The 19,761-nt window shown below is 47.8% G+C and overlaps 1 protein-coding gene across 1 annotated transcript in view; it reads left to right on the forward strand.

Annotated features, from left to right (window-relative positions):
* The first annotated feature begins 5,829 nt into the window (after positions 1 to 5,829).
* LTF (lactotransferrin) overlaps positions 5,830 to 19,761 on the forward strand; it is a 29,091-nt gene continuing 15,159 nt past the window's right edge. The window contains exons 1-6 of the mRNA XM_017855657.1: positions 5,830 to 6,166; positions 11,111 to 11,274; positions 14,501 to 14,609; positions 14,921 to 15,103; positions 15,439 to 15,586; positions 16,522 to 16,577. Of these exons, the coding sequence (XP_017711146.1) occupies positions 6,124 to 6,166; positions 11,111 to 11,274; positions 14,501 to 14,609; positions 14,921 to 15,103; positions 15,439 to 15,586; positions 16,522 to 16,577 (703 nt within the window). The 5' untranslated portion in view covers positions 5,830 to 6,123. The remainder of the gene's footprint in view (positions 6,167 to 11,110; positions 11,275 to 14,500; positions 14,610 to 14,920; positions 15,104 to 15,438; positions 15,587 to 16,521; positions 16,578 to 19,761) is intronic.

Here is a 19,761-nt window from a genome sequence, read left to right on the forward strand (position 1 = left end):
GCTCCTTCCTGCTCAACCCTGAACCTCTGTGCCCAGCTGAGGTTTTCGCACACAGTGGGGGCTCATGAGTGTCTGCAAATATCAATGACAACTTGCCTGTACCAAGCACTGCACAAGCATCTCAACATCAGGTTTTAATTCTACCCACCTCATATGGTGGATATTATTTGTATCTCTTTTTTACATATGGAGAAACTGAGGCTTAGATAGGTTAAAAGACTGACCTAGGTCCAGGGAGCTGTTTAGGGTGGAACTGGTTCAAACCTAGCCAGCCAATCCCATCTCTGAGCTTCTAACCACACCTCTCCCCATGCCGTCCCGTCTGCCCAGCTGTCAGGTGAATAAAGGAATGGTGGGATGAGGAAGTCCGCTACCAGAGCGGTAGTGAGGCTTGAGGACTGGTCAGAGAGCTGGGCATCTCTAGCCTGGAAGAGCTGGGGATAAGCAGCCTCACCCAGAGAAATGGAGGAAAATCAAGCCTCTTCACTCCTCCACTCACCCATCTCAGGCTCCTACTGAGTGAAGGATCCAGCTAATCTTGTCCTTGCAGGACACAGACAGCAGACACAGAGGCCTCCAGCACAGTGAAGCCTGTGGAGCAGCCCCCTCCAGAATGCAGCCTTGTAGGAGGAAGCACCATGGGTCAGCAACTTAGGTGCTTCATGCCTGGGCTTTCCCTGGGCCAGGGCCTCATTCCTTCTGGGAAGAAATTTGCATGACTCGCCTTGGGCCACCCACATGCTCCCTCTGGGCCAGCACCTTCCCAGAAGGCTCTCCCGCGGGGCCTGACCTGCTGTACATTCTCAATGGATGTGGTGATTAGGTGCTCAGTTCAGATGTCTACCAGGAACTTGGGGTGCTATCCTGGCCAGGAGAATTGAAAGCTCAGAAGTAGGGTGGGACTGGAAGCTTGAGCTGTTTCCACTGCTCCTTGGCCACTGGGGAGCATGCTCAGCAGGTCTTTGGAGCAGCCAATCCCAGGAGGGCTGTCCCTGTGAGGAGAGGGCCCAGAGGGCAGAGGGTTCTGCAGAGGAGAAGGGTCAGGTGAGGGGAGGGAAGAGGAAGAGGAAGAAGAGAGCTCATCCAAGCAGACAGAAGCTCCTTGTCTCTGTGGGACCTTTGTAAATTGGGCAATATTTGGCAATCATACATGTTGGTTAATGAAGCCACTGTTTTCCTGCCTGGTGCCCTTCAGCAGCTCTTCCCTCCTGAAGGAAGCTTCCAGGAGCCCACAAGCGTTCCCAGACTCTCAGGGCCTTTGGCTGTCTTCAAAGGGGCCAATGTGGGGCCAAATGTGAGGGCCTTTCTCTCGAGATCATTGTGTTGGGATTTTGTGGGGACTTGGGTGGGTAGAGACACAGGCAGCTCTCCATCCCTCTCTTTCTCCTTCTTGCCCATTCTCTGCCCCTCTCTTCAGGGTGACCAGCAAATAAATGATCATTACTAAGGCACCAAGGCCCTAAGGAGTCACCGGATGGGGTCCTGGGTGGATTTCTGGCTCTACTCTCCACTGCCTGTGAGACCATGAACAAAGTGCCTTGCCCAAGTCCACTCAACTGGAAACAGGTGTAACAAGCACCTTATGATATTTCCAGAGCATCAGAAGACAGCTGATGTGTGGAAGGGGCCAGGCAGGGCCTGCTTCATGGAAGGGTTCAATTCTTTCCAGGTTCCCTTTCTGCTGAGATCCCTGGGCCTCAGTCCCTGCATCCTGAGCTCTCAGAGGGTTCTTGGCCTGTAAAGGAGAAAGCCCCTGGCCGTGGGCCTAATGGGAGACTCAGGGATAGCAGTTGTATCTTATTCAGTGTGTGACCTCAGGCAACACTCAGAGTACCTGTTTTTAGAATGGAAACAGTGACTGTCTTAACTCACAGAGCTGTTGTTAAAGCCACACGAGACAAAGTCACTGACAGCACTATTTGGATTTTAAAATGCCGTCCAAATATTAAAGATTATTATCCTATTTCTCTGCTAGGGATGGCACAGCCACCCACACACAAACACACCCGCACGAACGTGGACATTGCATGACACCAAACAGTGATGAACGTAGGCAGCTGTGTGCTGGTCACCGGTCCTCCAGGGGCATGGAGGGAGGAAGCCCTGATTTAGAGCATTTGCTAATTCCGTGGCATAAATACATACCTGGAATCTACTATGCCTGACATCAAGCTGCCATCAGTTAACCCACCCCAAATCCCTAAATATTTAATTAAGTGGCTCTCAAGTCAGCAATCTCACACCACTGGCAGGGAAAAGAAATGGCCGGAGTTCTCCCGTCTGCCAGGCTATTGTCCAAGTGTGAATAGATGTCTCAGGAAGGCCTTTTCTGCTTTATTCCACGTGGAGCCAGTTCTACCCAGATCTCACACTTCCTTCCCAACACTCTTCTTGGGGTTTGAAGCTAGAGGCTCATAGAGGGCAGGGTGTGAGGTTTACTGGCTTGCAGGGAGCACTTAGGTTGGCCAGAGACTATTGCCTGCTGGTGGGGCTTGGGCCTGCAATTCTGTAAAGGCTCCCTGGGGGAGTTTTGAGGGTGGGAGTAGAGCAGAGTTGGGGGAAGGGAGTCAGCCTCCCACATCTGCCTGTTGAACACTAACTCTTGCCACTGCATGGTGGTTCCCACAGCAGCTACCTTCTTTGTGCTCCTTAAACTCATGCTACCGTCTCAGCATTTGGAAACCTGCATTCTGCTTCCCTGCAGGCTTTTCGAGATCTGACCCAACTCCTGGCACATTGGAGATGTCCCATAGACCAGTGTTGAATGAATGGATAGATTAATGAGTCCATGTACACAGGCTTTGGCGTGGCCTGGCTTAGCCAGCCCTGACCCTCACTGTCCTTCAGACCCAACACATTACATACAGGATCCTTTGTCCCTTTCTTAGCCTGTTCCTCCTCTTCATTTATTCATTCCTTCAACCGATATTGATCTTCAAGTGCCTATAACATGCACAGAGCTAGCTGGCCAAAGGATTTGAGGGTGCCTCTGTGGCTCTTTGGTGGGTTTGGTGGAAAGTGGTAAGAAATATAAAAGAAGGTGCAGGGTTGGAGGGACTACGTGAGTTGCATTTTTGATATTAAATTTAGGTGCCTTCAGGACCTGCAAGAGTAGCTATCCAGAGGCAGGTAAACACATGATGTGGAACTCAGGATAGAGGAGGAGGATTTTGTTAATCCTTCTTCCAACAAGAGTTCCAAGCCATGGCTGGCTGCAGTGGCTTATGCCTGTAATCCCAGCACTTTGGGAGGCAGAGGTGGGAGGATCGCTTGAGCCCAGGAGGTCAAGGCTGCAGTGAGCTGTGATTGTACCACCACTGCATACCAGCCTAGGTGACAGAGGGAGACCCTGTCTGTAAAAAAAAAAAAGAGAAGAATTCCTGGCCAGAAAGCCAGAGTGAACTTTTGTTGTCCCTGGTGCTCAGGTAATTGGTCACTGGGTTCATGGCTCCCACGCCTTTACTTGTTTGGTTGTTTACTTTACAGAATGCTCTACCTGTAGAAATCCCACTTCCCTTCAGGTACCCAGGCCAAATCTTCCTTGAGTTCCTCTGGAGCCCTCATGATGGGTGCTGGTCATTCCTCCTCTGGGCCCTCACACTCTCTTGGTTTATGCTGCTTGGCCTCTTCTTAGGGAGCTTCTGTGACAGAAGTGCATTCCTGTGCCCATCCCTCTCTCATGGTCCTGTGAGCTCTTGAGGGCAAGGACAGACCCCTCTTCTCTGTCTCTCATGGCATCTACCAGTTCTGGCATGAATGAATGAATGAATGCTGTTAATAGATCAGTTAAACTTCATTGTTTTGGGGGCAGACTCATCCCCTACATCAACCCGCTCTGCAAATGGCCTTGGGGGCTGCTCTGCCTGTGTCCAGATGCGCACATCCCTGCCCTGGGGCTAGGCTGTTCCAACAGGCGCAGCAGGAAAACAATCTGCCCTGCTGCCTACCCATCCTGCCTTCAGGACCCTCCTTAAGCTGAGCCTCTTGGTGGTGCCCCCAGGTTCTCTGTGTTCTTGCCAACACTGTAACATACTTAAGAGGGTCCAGGGCCCTCTGACCTCCCAGTCATCCTTTTTTAAATTTGCACTCAGAAAAAGAGACATGGGTTATGATGTTTCTTAATTCTTTTATAATGACGCAAAGGCAAAGTGTAGTTGCCAATTTAGGTACAAAGATGCTTCAGCATTCCTGGGAATTAGTCAATTTTGTATTTCTTCAGTATTTTTGAAAGAACTTACTGCAATTATTGATGAAGGCAACTTTTAATGGTGCAATATCATGTTTCCAAACAATGAGAGACCTTGGATCTGTCACCACAAAACCCAGCTGGTGATTCTAGCACCAAATCGCAGACCCCAGTCTCATGGCAGGCAAGCAGGATCCCTGATTAGCCTCCACCCTGTGCCTTGGCAGGATCATGCCCAGAGATAGAGGGGCTCCCCAGCCTCCTTAATGGCCTCTCCACCTTGGGCTGCGCCTGCTTCTCCATGGCTGGATGCCCACTGCATGCTCACTCTTGGCAGAGCTGGCTCCCTGGGGCATTGCCCATCCGCTCCAGGAAATGCTTTTTAGTACCAAGTAGTCTACGCAGAGTCAAGACCAGCTTTTCAGAATAAGCAGATTTCAGAGTCACATATTGGCCAGACTCACCTGCCAAGAAAGGTGTTCAGGTGACTTACTATTTCCCTCACTGTTGGTACCTTTTTTCTTCACTTAGTTACCTCTTTTTTTTTTTTTTGGTGGGGGTTACAGAATCTTACTCTGTTGCCCAGGCTGGAGTGCAGTGACACGATCATGGCTCACTGCCACCTCCATCTCCCAGGCTCAAATGGTCCTCCCACTTTAGCCTCCCAAGTAGCTGGGACCACAGGTACACACCACCATGCCGGTCTAATTGTTGTATTTTTTTGTAGAGATGGGGGTTTCCCTGTGTTGCCCAGGCTAGTCTTGAACTCCTGGGCTCAAGCAATCCTCCCATCTTGGCCTCCTAAAATGCTGGGATTACAGGCATGAGCCGCTGTGCCCTGCCTAGTTACTCTTGGGCTAAGTTCACATCCATACATACAGGATGTTCTTTCTGAGGCCCCCAATGTGTCCCACAGGCACCATGCTGTGTGTGACACTGCCCTAGAGATGGATGTTTAGTTTGCTTCCAACTGATTAATAGCATGCAGTGGTGTCTTGGAGACATTTGTACCTGGGCTGTTGTGTGTCATGGGACTGTGTTTATGAGATGTATTCTTAAAAGCAGTATTCTAGCTTTTGAATTTTAAAATCTGACATTTATGGCAATTGTTAAAATGAGGTTACCGTTTCCTACTGAATACTATCAACACCAAAAAAGAAGGAGGAGGAGGTGGAGAAAAAAAAAAAAAAAAAAAAAGAAGAAACAAATGGTAGGGCATCCTAGCCATAGGGCATCTTTCTTGTTGGCAAATAAGAACTTGGAGCCAGCCTTGGGTGGTGGCCATTTGCCTCTGAGGTCCCTGTCTGTTTTCTGGGAGCTGTACTGTGGGTCTCAGCAGGGCAGGGAGACACCCCCTGGGCAGCTTGCCTGGGACTCTGGGCAGCCTCTATTTTCTCTGTCAGCTGTCCCTAGGCTGCTGCTGGGGGCGGTTGGGTCATCTTTTCAACTCACCGCTCACTGCTGAGCCAAGGTGAAAGCAAACCCACCTGCCCTAACTGGCTCCTAGGCACCTTCAAGGTCATCTGCTGAAGAAGACAGCAGTCTCACAGGTCAAGGCGATCTTCCAGTAAAGACCCTCTGCTCTGTGTCCTGCCCTCTAGAAGGCACTGAGACCAGAGCCGGGGGAAGGCTCAGGGGGCTGCGACTCCTAGGGACTTGCAGACTAGTGAGAAAGAACATCGCAGTAGCCAGGCAGAACCAGGACAGGTTAGGTGCAGGCTGGCTTTCCTCTCCCGCGCGGTGTGGAGTCCTGCCCCGCCCCAGGGCTTTTCGGAGGAGCCTGGATCCTCAAGGAACAAGTAGACCTGGCCGCGGGGAGTGGGGAGGGAAGGGGTGTCTATTGGGCAACAGGGCGGGGCAAAGCCCTGAATAAAGGGGCGCAGGGCAGGCGCAGGTGGCAGAGCCTTCGTTTGCCAAGTCGCCTCCGGACTTCAAACATGAAGCTTGTCTTCCTCGCCCTGCTGTTCCTCGGGACCCTCGGTGAGTGCAGGTGCCTGTGTGCGCGTGCCGCCTGATGGGCGTCTCCTGCACCCTGTCTGCTAAGCGCTTTGGTCCCTGTGTCGGGTTGGCTGGGCGCGGGGTCTCTGAGCCCCGCGGTCCCTGCGTCTGCAGCCGGGAGACGGCCCAGAGGCGGGGCCAGTCTCTTTCCCACCTGGGGAGGAACAGGATCTGGGCTCCTCTAAACCGGGTCGGGACGCGCCTAGCTCTGCACAGAGCTTCTCAAAAGGCCTCTCAGGCAACTGTCCCTTTGTGTCCCCCCTATGGATTTGGTCCCTATTGTATTGTGATACGCGTTTTACCTGGGAGGAAAATTAGGCTCAGAGAGGGTGAATGACTAGCTCAAGGACCCTAGGTCAGATCCTAGCTCCTGCTGTGAGACCCCAGCCAGACAGAGCCTTTTATGAGACTTAGTTGCTTCGCTTAAAGAAACGGCCTAACCATGGGTCCACAGGGTTGTGAGCAGGAGATGGGGCATTCACGCACCTTCCGTGGCAGAGGGGTGGGGAGGGGTGCGGAGGGTTCTCCTGATGGAACCCTGTGTCAGAGAGTTTGAGAGGGAAATGTGAGCCGAACCGAAGGGAAGAGTAGAAGGAAGGAAACAATTGTTAGTTCCATAACCAAAGTAATTTCTTGGGTGCCCAGAGGGCACTCTCCAGCGCTGCACATTAGTGAGTGCGGAGCTCCCTGCGGTGCCAGGAGGGGAAGGTCCCAGGCCTCAGCAGAAAGGGCTGTGATGGGCATCAGGACCTAGGCAGTGGGAGGGGGCATCGTGAAAGCCCAGGTGTCACACCTCCCCAGCCCAGTGCAGCCTCCACCTGTCTTATGGCATCTACCTAAGGCAGGGAGCTTCCTGGATGGAAGTGGTGGCGGTGGATAGAGAGCAGCAGTGGGAGCCCGAACCCATCCTTGTGTCTGCCCTTCTGGTCTCCTGCTCCAAATTCCTGCCCATGGGTGTTGGTCATCCTTCTCATCTCTAAGACAGATTGGGACTGGCCAGGACCCGACTGTTCTCTTCCCCTCAAGCTCCCTGGCAAGTGGCCTGTTGCACAGGGTTAGGGCCACCTGGGAGGGGCAGGAGAGGAAGGAAGCCTTGCCTTCCTGGAAGTGGTCATGGGCTGTGGTCCAGGATTCTGGCTCAGAGTTGCACCACTGGGTTTCATATTCACTTGGATCTTTGGTTGTTTGGGTGCCTACTAAGGTCTGCAGTTTGAATCCTGTAGTCAGTTGGGATGGTGGCTTGCACCCCAAAGTGCCATTGAAACCCTTGTCCTTCCTGAGGAAAGGGTGGCAGTTGCCCTATGGGATTCCTGCCCTGCTCCCCATGGGTGTCCAGGCTGACAGAAGTTGGGTGGTTGGGACCAGCTGGATCTAAGCCATGTGAGCAGTGGGTGGAGGAGTCTGTCTGCTTAGCCCCCGGAGCCATGGGCTGGGAGGCACTCGTGAGGTTTCCCATCAGTCTGAGCAGTCTGCCTGGGCCCTATCATGAGCTGTGTGGGTAGGTGGGGAGAGTAACTCCTGTCCTGGCCCCTGCCTTCAAGGCCAGGGCACTGCATATCTGCCCAGAATGTAAGCTTTAGTCAGAGTCCAGCCAGGTCCGGTGGGCAGCATTTGAGTGCCTGACACTGAATACAAGTGCTGGGTTGAGGATTTTGGAGGGGCCAGACCCAGACCTGCTTCAGGGAGTCACACAGCTCCAGAGCTGGGAGGTAAGAGCGTGGAGACTTCACCTGGTGTTTGCGGGGCTAGGGACTGGGAATTCTGGTAGGGCGCTCAGTGGTCCTTTAGTCACCCTGGTTCAGCTCCTCTTAGGAGAAGAAATGAACTCTGCCCACAGGTTCCCATCATTGCTCAGCCCCCACCTCCAGCTTGAGGCATGGTCTTCAATTTTACTCTCTTGCTTCATCCCCAGAACCCACCCATTACCAAGGTGATTTCTGATACCACCTCCCTATCCCTGCCCCCTTCTCTGTTCTCAGTGCTGTCCCCCCTCTCCACTCAGACCAGCCCTTTCCTGGTGCCTTCCTTGGCCACAGCTTCTCTGCCTGTTCTCAGGTCCCAGGTCTCAGTTCACTCTACCCCTGCCCTAGGGAGAGCTCCAGTCTCCAGCCTTTCCCATGAGTCACAGCTTCACTGCGTCCTGAATAAGACCTCCCTGGATCAGCATTGGAGACTTTCCATGATCTGACCCAGACCCTTTTCTAACCCCATCTCCAACCTGTCTCTAACTTTGCCAACCTAAATAGGTAGGCTAGCCCAGTGGTAAGAGTAGAGGAGTTTAGTGCCTGACTGCTTAGGTTCAAGTCCTAGATCCAACACTTACTTATTAGCTATGGGAACTTCCACAAGCCACATAACTAGTTAAAGCCAGAGTTCCCTCCCCTGGAGAACGGAGATGTTGGCAGAACTCACAATACAGACACGTATGTCTCCATTAGTTGGTATTTGTTCTCTTTTAACACATTCACCATTCTTAGCTTCCTTCTTTTGGATTTTTGCCTCTCCAGTGAGAAGTGAAATCTGGTCCTGTCTGCTTACACATTCCTTGTGTGACACACAGTGCTGTGTATACAGCAGGTATCCAGTTAAAGCTTACTGGGTCACAAATGGCTGCATCTGATTGGGTTAATTCTCAGTGTAGGATAGTTCCATAAGGGCTTCCAAGGCAAGATTATATCCCCTGGGATTTCCCTGGGATGAGGCTGGGTGAAGGGGAGCAGCTGGGTGTCCCCAAACCCCTGCAGACTCAGCTTGGGAGTTACAGGCCTCTTGCCCACCCAAGGGCCATGGGTGGCTCTCACCATAAGGGGATGGCTCAGAAATAGGAGGCAGCAGAGGCTGAACATTCTACCCCATAGCACATCCAAAGAGCAGAGGGCTTTTACAACTGTGTGTTTGGTTTTTTTTTTTGTTTGTTTGTTTTTGTTTTTGGTAACAGCTTTACTGAGGTATATTTTATATATCATAAAAAAAATCACCTATTTGTGTACAATTCAATGAGTTTTAGTAACCTTACCAAGTGGTGCAACCATCACCACAAATCTGTTTTAGAACACTTTTATCCCCTACAGTAAAGGTCCCTCATGTCTGTTTATAGTTAATCCTCATTTCTACCCCAGCATCAGACAACCACTAATCTATTTTCTTGTCTCTATAAATTTGCCTTTTCTGGACATTTCATACAAATGGAATCACAGAGTATGTGGTCTCTTGTGTCTGGCTTCTTTCACTGAGCATAAGTGAGGCTCGTTCATGTTGTGGGGCATGTTAGTAATTCTTTTCACTGCTGAGTAGTATTCCGTTGAATGGATGTACATTCACCAGTTATTGGACATTTAGGTTGTTTCCAGTGTTCTACTGTTCTGAATAACACTACTATGAATATTCATGCAGAAGCCTTTATGTACGATAGGTTTTTATAATATTTCTTTTGGCTATATGCCTAGAAGTGCAATTGCTGGGTCCCGTTGGAACTCTGTGCTTCACATTTTGAGAAGCTGCCAACCTGTTTTACAAAGTGGCTGCACCATTTTACATTCTCAGCAATGTATGAGGGTTTCCACTCCTCCACGTTCTCACTGATACGTGTCATTGTCTGTTTTAGCTATTATAACCTGTTTAGTGGGTGTGAAATGATATTTCCTTGCATTTTCAATTTGCAGTTTTTGACTAATGATACTGAGCACCTTTTCATGTGCTTATTGTCTGTTCATATATCTTCTTTGGTAAAATATCTGTTCTTATCATTTACCCATCAAGTATTAAATCCTTTTTGATGTTATACTATCTAGCATTATGTTCTTAATTTCATTTTAGATTGTTCTATGCTATATGCAAAATATGATCAATTTTTGTATATTGATCTTATATCCTGTAGCCTGACTGTACTTGTTTGTTAATTCTAATAGTACTTTGTGGATTCTTCAGTATTTTCTACATAGAAGATCATGTTATCTGAAAATAAAGTCAGTTTTACTTCTTTCTTTCCAATATGGGTGTCTTTCATTTCTTTTCTTGCCTTATTGCTGTGACTAGAATCTCTAGCACTGTTAAATAGAAGAGGTGAGAGTGGACACTCTCTCATCACTCCTGATCTTAGGTGGAAAGCAGTCAGTCTTTCATTATTTTAGTATAATGTTCATTGCAGGTTTTTTGTAGATGCCTTTTATCAGGCAACCAGGGGAGTAAATTCAATGCATCTTCCTCCCTAATAGCATGGATTTGAGCAACAAAAGCAGGCTCAACAGAAGAACCAGTATTTGAGCAACAAAAGCAGGCTCAACAGGAGAACCAGTCTTTCTGCACAGAGTGAATGGTGGTAGCTCAGGCACACCAACCAACCGATTTGTCCCCATTGACATTGACTTACCATTTACCTCAGCTACTAACCAAGTCAGGTATATTTTCCCTTGTTCTGTTGGCGTTCCCTGGGAAGACATTTACGGACAAAACAGTCTAGAGAGACCTGGTTTCTCAGCTGGGCTTTGCACTGCTGAGTGGCGAGTCACTCAGCCTTCTTAGGAGCCAATTTCCACATCAGTAAAACAGGAGCAATGACTCCTTTCCTGCTTGCCTTCCAGGTTCAAAGTTGCCAAAGCTGGTAGAAGAATTCCATAACTGATTTGAGGGATCACCATCATTTTTTAAGTGGTAGGAAACATGTCAAAGTCATAGGAATAAAAATAATCTAGAGGGGCTTTCTCCTTTAATTTATTGAGAACCACAGACCTCTAGCCAATGCAGAGATCCTGTTAGTCCATCAAGATGCCTCCACTTGTGGAGAATGGCTGGACGTAGCCATGAAATGGAGAGGGAAGGAGGGCAGCTGAGAGAGAGGGAGGAGTCTGGAAAACTCGCATCAGAGGGTGCAGTGGTCACTACCTCAGTCAGTGGTTGAATCCTTACTTCTTGGCCCCTCTCTCCCAGGACTGTGTCTGGCTGCCCGTAGGAGGAGTGTTCGATGGTGCACTGTATCCCAACCCGAGGCCACAAAATGCTCCCAATGGCAAAGGAATCTGAGAAGAGTGCGTGGCCCTCCTGTCAGCTGCATAAAGAGAGCCTCCCCCACCAAGTGTATCCAGGCCATTGCGGTGAGTCAGTGCCGGGTGTTGGTTGGGACCAAGCTGAATGGAAGGGAGAGAGAAATGGAAAAACATAGAACATGGGATCTCCTTACTTCTTCTGCTTCACCTTTTGGGCAACTAAATTGGGAGCTGTCCTCTCTCACAGGGAACCGTGCTATTTTCAGAGCAGAAAGAAAGGAATTTAAGAGACCACGTGTGAGGAACCTGGGGCCTCCACATAAACTGTTAATAACAACTGTTCCAAAATGAAATGTAAGCACTTGTATTTGATGAATACATAGGATCGGCAAAAAGCAAGGTCACCCAGAGAGGGAAATCCTCCAAAAGAGTCATGACCTCTAAACCCTGTGAGAAAGAAGCTTGTCCTGGTCACATTGCCATATCACATGGCTGGGGCAGGGCCTGCCAGGGTGCTGGGCATTAGAAAGACTCTTGTCCAAGACACTTTCAGAGAGAGAGAAAAGGGTATCATGACTTGTATATGATTTATGATTCCTTTTATTTTTTGAGATGTAAGATCTACTGAAATAATTTTTACTCATTCATTCAACAAATATATTCTGTGTACCTGCCATGTGCTATAATCATGTGTACTCAACTCCAGCAGAGTGGATAATTTACGTAAAAGTTCCCAAGGCAACTTCATAGGATTATCTTATAAATACAATGGAGTTATTAGAATAGTACTTAGGGAAAAATCTAGTTTAATCAATGTTTTAGGCTATTATTTTACAACTATTACCTGCATACAAACAGTACCAGCGGCTGGGTGCAGTGGCTCATGCCTGTAATTTCAGCACTTTGGGAGGCCGAGGTGGGAGGATAAACTGAGGTCAGTAGTTCAAAACCAGCCTGGCCAACATAGCAAAACCCCATCTCTACTAAAAATACAACAATTAGCTGGGTGTGGTGGCACATGCCTGTAATCCCAGCCACTTACAAGGCTGAGGCAGGTGAATCACTTGAATCCGGGAGCGGGAGGTGGCAGTGAGCCAAGATCATGCCATTGCAGTCTAGCCTGGGCGACAAGAGCGAGACTCCATCTCAAAAAACAAAAACAAAACCAAAAAACCAGCACCACATCTCTTGCTTGTTTAAAATGCAGATTCCTAGGCTCTATTCTAACCTACTCAATCTGAATATATGTGAAAGAAGCCACAAAATCTGCCTTTTAAGATAAGATCCTGTCTACGGCCATACCACCCTGAATGCATCCGATCTCGTCTGATCTCGGAAAATAAGATCCCTATTTGAAAGCGGTGCTACATACCATTCATGCAAATAAAATTGAGATAGATTAAACGGTTAAAAATAAAACTTGTATTATTGAAAAACTAGGGGGCAGGTTAACTAGCAGAACTGTAGAGGAAATAGAAATCTCTTAAATGATGAACTAAATCATGAAACAAACAGACATTCTAAAATACGGAAAATGTAATTCATAGCCCATAGAAAATATTTAAATAAAAAATTCAGAAAGCACCGGAATGAATGAATATGCACCAGCTCTGACACATAATTACTATTTATACTCTATAAAAGAATAACTCAAGGCCCGGCGCGGTGGCTCACGCCTGTAATCCCAGCACTTTGGGAGGCCAAGGCAGGTGGATCACGAGGTCAGGAGATCAAGACCATCCTGGCTAAGATGGTGAAACCCTGTCTGTACTGAAAATACAAAATAAATAAATAAATAAATAAATTAGCTGGGCGTGGTGGCACACTCCTATAGTCCCAGCTACTCGGGAGGCTGAGGCAAGAGAATCGCTTTAACTTGGGAGGTGGAGGTTGCGGTGAGCTGAGATGGCACCACTGCACTCCAGCCTGGGTGACTCCGTCTTGAAAAAAATAAATAAAAGAATAACTCAAATTGGAAAAAATGTAAAATCATAGAAGGCAAATGATATGAACAGAGTTACTAGTAAGAGGGAATTCATGATTAATAAAAAATAGTTGTGAGATGTTCCCCTTACTAATCAGACCTGAGCAATTTGTTAGTACTCAAATTTTCTATAGTAATAACAGCTAACGAATGATAGTCTGCCCTGCTGGTGATCGAGAGTGAAGCTGGTCCTCACGGGCAGTGCCATTCTGAGTTGGTATTATAAGTTCTGGAAGCAGAAAGGCAACAGCAGCCAGAGTCATGGAGAGAAACGTGCTCCTCATCTGGGGGATTCCACCCTCACGTGCCTACCCAAGGACACAAGTGGTCACAAGGAAAATACTGAGGACAAAAATATTCATGAAAATACAATCTTCACAGGCAGCAGTTAGAAATAAACCCAAGTGCTAAACATTGGGGGAAATTATTCAATACACGATAGAACACCCACATTATGAGAAAACATTATGCTGTCAACAAAATCAATAAAGCCTCTGCAGAAGTTAGAAAATGTATCCAGTTTTAGATGAATAAGCAGTCCACAAAATATGATGTGTCCCGGGGGTCCCCACCACCTAGCTGCGGACTTGTACTGGTTGATGGCCTGTTAGGAACTAGGCCTCAGAGCAGGTAAGCGGCCAGCTAGTGAGCCTGACTGCCTGAGCTCCACCTCCTGTCAGATCAGCGGCGGCATTAGATTCTCATAGGAGTGTGAACCCTATTGAGAACTGAGCATGCAAGGGATCTGGGTTGCACTGCCTGTGAGAATCCAATGCCTGATGATCTGAGGTGGAACAGTTTCATCCCACAACCATTCCCCATCTGTCTGTGGAAAAATTACGTTCCCTGAAACTGGTCCTTGATGGCAAAAAAGTTGGGGACCGCTGATCTATCCCACATTGCAAACCAAAGAAATACGTAATCATGTGGGAAGCAATGTGCAGAAATGGAGGAACATGGTTTCTTATGATAATTTTAGGATCTCTTAATAACCATATTTTCTATCCAATAAAACAGAACTTAAATGAATATAGGGCAAAAATAGAAAGCATCTAGAACAAAAAACTTCAAATGTAGATGACTGTGAAGGGTGTGATCAGGAGAGTGACACAGGCAGGCAGAGGAGAAAGAGGGCAGGCGCTGGACTCAGGAGTTAGAGAGCTGGTGCTCACTGTCCCGAAACAGGAGTCCTTGGCTCTCACCATCTCTCATAGGAAGTGAGTGGATGTGATGGAAAGCGGACCCCTTTGACGACCCTTCCAGCCATGGAGACTTTCTGAGTCCTGAAGTCCCACTTGCCGGGTTTGGGTGAGTTTTCTGCTGAAGCCGGTCTGGCCTCTTTGCTTTCAGACAAACGAGGCCGATGCTGTGACCCTTGATGGTGGTTTGATGTACGAAGCAGGCCTGGACCCCTACAAACTGCGACCTGTAGCAGCGGAAGTCTACGGGACTGAAGGAGGTGAGTTCTGCCTGGGGTCCCAGATGCCATAGTGGGCCCAGCCTGTGCCCTGAGCTCTGTGGATTGGGAGTTGGGGAACATGTGCAAGTGGAGTCTCGGTCACATCACACATGCAGGGAATGGAGTCGCTGGGCTCTGGGCCAGATGAAGGCTGTTTCTCCTGATGCTGACCCATGACAGGAGGACACACGTGAGCTGCGAGGAAACTGCAGCATAGCGTTGCCCCTTCCCACCGGAGACTTTTCAGGGTGGGTTGTTTTTGTCCCTCTTGTCCAGGCTAAGAGCTTTCAATTCCATCTGCCCCTTTGCAGAGCCACGAACCCACTATTATGCCGTGGCCGTGGTGAAGAAGGGCGGCCGCTTTCAGCTGAACGAACTACAGGGTCTGAAGTCCTGCCACACAGGCCTTCGCAGGACCGCTGGGTGGAATGTCCCTATAGGGATGCTTCGTCCATTCTTGAACTGGATGGGTCCACCTGAGCCCATTGAGGCAGGTAAGATGGTTGAGGGATAGTGAGTGACCTCAGGCAGGGGGCTCTACTCCAATTGTAAGCACAGACCACGCAGATCATGCAGGTGAAAGTGTGGGATGAATCAAGGTGGGGGTGAGACTGGTCGGCAGGATCTGTTACTCCAGCAGCCCTTGGGAGGCACAGCTGAGTCTGCTGTCGGCAGAGGTGCATGTCTCGAGCTCCCAGCCCCAGGACAGAGGCTCTCCTGCAGGGGTGGAGGAAGGAGCCCTGCCCACGGGGACCTCAGGATGAGAGGTGTAACCCTCTGTGGCCAGGACTGGCTCACACTCTGTGGTCCACTTCTCTGTGTTTAACAGCTGTGGCCAGGTTCTTCTCAGCCAGCTGTGTTCCCGGTGCAGATAAAGAACAGTTCCCCAACCTGTGTCGCCTGTGTGCGGGGACAGGGGAAAACAAATGTGCCTTCTCCTCCCAGGAACCGTACTTCGGCTACTCTGGTGCCTTCAAGTGAGTGACCCTGTCCCCTTCTCTTTAGTGGCCAAGTGTCCTGTGGCTTCAGGCCGGGAGGCTTTTTCTCTGGCCCCACACAAAGCCCAGCCTGCTCTCGGGGACCAGAGAGGAGATCTGGTTCTCCTACTGCTGTGTGTCCAAAAAGAGTGCAGGCCTGCCCAGTGTGTGTTCCCCTCCAGCCTTCCGGGCCCACCCTTGCCCCCCACCTCTCACCAGCCCCACGGGCAGTCACTGTGGCTGTGGGCCCTCCTGTCACCTCAGAGAGCCCTGAATCCAACTTGGCTCCCGTGTTGTCCTGGGTTCCTCATACTAATTTCTGCCCCCTCCCTAACCACAGCAGGACTGAAGGCATCTTGTCATGAGATATGCAGTCCTGGCTCCTGGTTGGGCAGGACGGCTGCAGTGTCCAGGCTGATGTCCTTCTACCCACCTGGGCCTCTCTCCACAGCTGAAGGACAGTGAGCAATGCCTGATTTGCCCCATCCTCTCTGCCCCACGCAGAGGCTGAGCTCCCCCTTTTACCATTCTGTCTGCTGGTGCTAGGTGTTTTTGCAGAGGGAGGCCTCCGCGCTTCCCCACTGGCCAGGGCACACCTGCACACTCAGTCCTGAGGGAAAGAGTCAGACGAACAGGGATACTAAGCCTTTACCCTCTTGGGTAGAGGCTTCAAAACTCTCTTGTATATAGAAAAAAGTTTTGTCCTCTTAGCCCTCAAAGCAGAAGATGGGGGCCTCTGGACAGCACCTGAGCCCTTCTTCAGAATCCACCGGGAGGGAGCCCCTACCTTCCCAGCTGGGATGCCCCAAAGCCTCAGAGCCCTGCCCCACAGGGAGTGGAAACCCACAGGTGCTGAGTGCCAGGGTTGCTGTTCCACAAGGAGGGGCCGCGGAGGGGCTGCCCGTGCTTACCCCTGATGCTTTCTCTTTTCACAGGTGTCTGAGGGAGGGGGCTGGAGACGTGGCTTTTATCAGAGAGAGCACAGTGTTTGGTAAGAGCAGGGTAATGAGCTGTGGGTACCGCCCCCTTTTATCTTACCTGATCATGACTCTGACCTTTGAGCTAATTAGATTCCGAAGTTCATGGCAGACCATTTTCAAGATTCCTACAGGGCACAGCTCTGATTTTATGAGCTTTCATATTTTAAACGGTCACGTTTCTTTAAACCCCCTGTGCCCACTGCCTTTCTCTTCCCCTCATAGACACCCACGCCAAGGTGCTTGGCAATGCGTCCTCCAAGACGTATGTGCTTGTGCAGAACATATCGTGCTGGTTTGTGTTTCTGGTTTCTGAGTTCACAGAGGTTTTAGCGAGCATTAGAAACCCTGCTGCTCGGGTTTTCTGCTCAGCATTTTGTTTTAGAGGTTTATCGGTATTGTTGTATACGTGTCTAGCTCAGGGGTCCTAACAGTTGAGGAATGTTCCATGGAATAAGTCCACATTTTACTTCTCTGTCACCATAGTGATGGACAGAGGTTGTGCTCTCTTTTCCTCTACCACATGTAGCCACATGACTGATACCTTCACCTGTGTTCCTTACTGTCCTGCTGGACAGTGTCCCTCCTGGACCTATACTAAAGCACAATTGATGAGTATGTAGAGGCTGAACACACTGCACCCAGGACCAGTGGACATAAGCCCACTACATTCCATGCAAGACCAACAGAGACAGAGGCAGAGCTACCGTATTCCACCAAGGACCACCAGAGAAAGCAACAGATATCCACATTCACTCAGGACCATCAGAGACACACCCCACATCCACCCAGGACCACCAGAGAAAGAGACAACACTCACATTCACCCAGGACCATCAGAGACAGACCCTGCATTCATCAGAGGCCACCGGAACCAGGCCTCCACATGCACCCAGGGCCACCAGAGACACACCCCACATGCACCCAGTATTGCTAGGCTGCTGTCTAGAAGGACAGTCTGCAAGTATTCTAATTTCCTCACAACTTCACTTAGAAGTATTTTTTGACTTTCATAGTTTTGTCCGAATGATGGTTGTAATGCAATAGATAGTTTGTTGTTGATTTTAATTTTCATTTCTCTGACATCTGGTGAGTTTGATCATCTCAACCTATTTGCTAGCAGTTTGGGCTTCCCTTTCTTATTTTGTGACATTTGACTACTTTTTAAATTGAATTTCACATCTTGTTTCTGCATGATTTTGATTCAAGGACAGAAGTTCCTTCTATCTAGGTATCAAACCATTGCTGATTTTAAACTTTAGTAAAATCTTTTCTCAGTCAAAAATCTGACAACGGTAGTCTTTGTTGATCAAAAATCCTTGATATTGATAAGGTCAAATCCATAAGCCTCACCCTGTTGGTTTGTAGCTTTGAGGTCTTTCAAAGATGTCCTTCTTCACACCCAAATCATAATTATTTCCTACAACAAGATTTGAAGATCCCCTTCCTCATCTATGTATATGTGCTTTACCTAGAAAATCAGATATGGATTTGGCTTTTGCATTTTATCCCCTTTACAGTGAGGCAATTTTCCTTACAATAAAAACTATACAAAATTATCTTTTTTCTACTGATATGTGAAGCCAGTTCTACACCAAGTTTGTATATATCTGAGTGGACCAGTTTCTGAGCTATTTTGTTTCATTGGTGTATTTGCATTTTTTCTGCTTTTGATATTGTCACTTACAATGGGTCTTACTATCTGGTGGAGAGAAGAGAGAGAGAGAGAGAGAGAGAGAGAGAGAGAGAGAAAGACAGAGAGAGAGCCAGTGAGAGGAAGAGAGAGAGAATGAGAGAGACCTCCTTCTCCCCTCTCACTTTATTATTCCTTTTCAAATATACTGAGCGAAAACTTCAGAATTATTTTGTTGAATTTCTGGAAATTTTGATTGGAATTGTATTGAATTTAAATTGTTCCATGAAAATCAGCATATTTATAACATTAAGTTGTCCAGTCCATGGTGATGCTAAATTTCCCCATTTGATCACACCTCTTTTTAGCTTCTTTGATAGAACTAAACTTTTTCCTTTATGGGTCTGATGTGTCTTTGCGGGAGGCTAATTATAAGCTACTTAATGGTTTTAGTTGCTATTGTAACATCTTACAGTCCATATTGGTTTCTATTTGGTTATTGTTAATGAGGATAACATCAGATTTTTGTAGGTTGCTCTTATAACTTATTACTCCTCTGAACTCCCTTTTTAGTTGTAGTAGTTTCTATTAGTTTTGTTGTTTTTTTTGTAGATAATTATATCATCTTTTTAAATAAGAGTTTGTCTTTTTCCTTCCAGTGTTTATATCTCCCATTTCTTTTGTAAATTGTGTGATCCAGTTATCTAGATTGTGTTGGCATTGTAATAGTAGTGGACATCCTTGCCTTATTCCTGATTTTGCGGTGAATGTCTAAATTTTCTTCTTTTAGTAAGATTTTTGCTGTAGATATTTTGATTAATGGCATTTATCAAGTCAATAACTTATGGCCCGGTGTGGTGTCTCATCCTTGTAATCCTAGCACTTTGGGAGACTGAGGTGAGTGGATCACATGGGGTCAGGAGTTCGAGACCAGCCTGGCCAACAGGATGAAACCTCATCTTTACTAAAAATACAAAAATTAGCTAGGCATGGTGGCATGGGCTTGTAATCCCAGCTACTCGGGAGGCTGAGGCAGGAGAATCTCTTGACTCCAGGAGATGGAGGCTGCAGTGAGCTGAGATTGCACCACTGCATTCCAGGCTGGGCAACAGAGTGATACTCAGTCTTCAAACAAACAATTAAACAAACTAACAAAAAGGTTACCAGTTCTATCTATTACTATTTTTCTGAGACTGAAAAAAAAATACATACACACACACAAATAGATGTTGAACACATAAACAGTCCTTCTGCATCTATTGAGATGAAGATGATCTCATGGTTTTCTTCCATTAAATGCAGATTACTTTAGTTTTTTTTTTTTTTGATGTTCAGCCATTCTTTTGTTAATAGAATAAACTGATAAGCCTTCATCCCAATCTGTTAGTTTTTTAAATACTCTGTGAGACTGAGTTAGCTAATTCATTATTTATAATTTTTGCATTTATGTTCGTAAGTAAAATAAACCTTTAATTCTTCCCTCCTGTACTTTCTCTAATTTTGACATCAAGGTTGTACTAATCTCATAAAATGACTCGGACAAGTTTTTTTATCACTTTACACATT

Source organism: Rhinopithecus bieti, unplaced genomic scaffold, assembly GCF_001698545.2.
Source record: "Rhinopithecus bieti isolate Rb0 unplaced genomic scaffold, ASM169854v2 scaffold_39746, whole genome shotgun sequence".
Taxonomy (NCBI): Eukaryota; Metazoa; Chordata; class Mammalia; order Primates; family Cercopithecidae; genus Rhinopithecus; species Rhinopithecus bieti.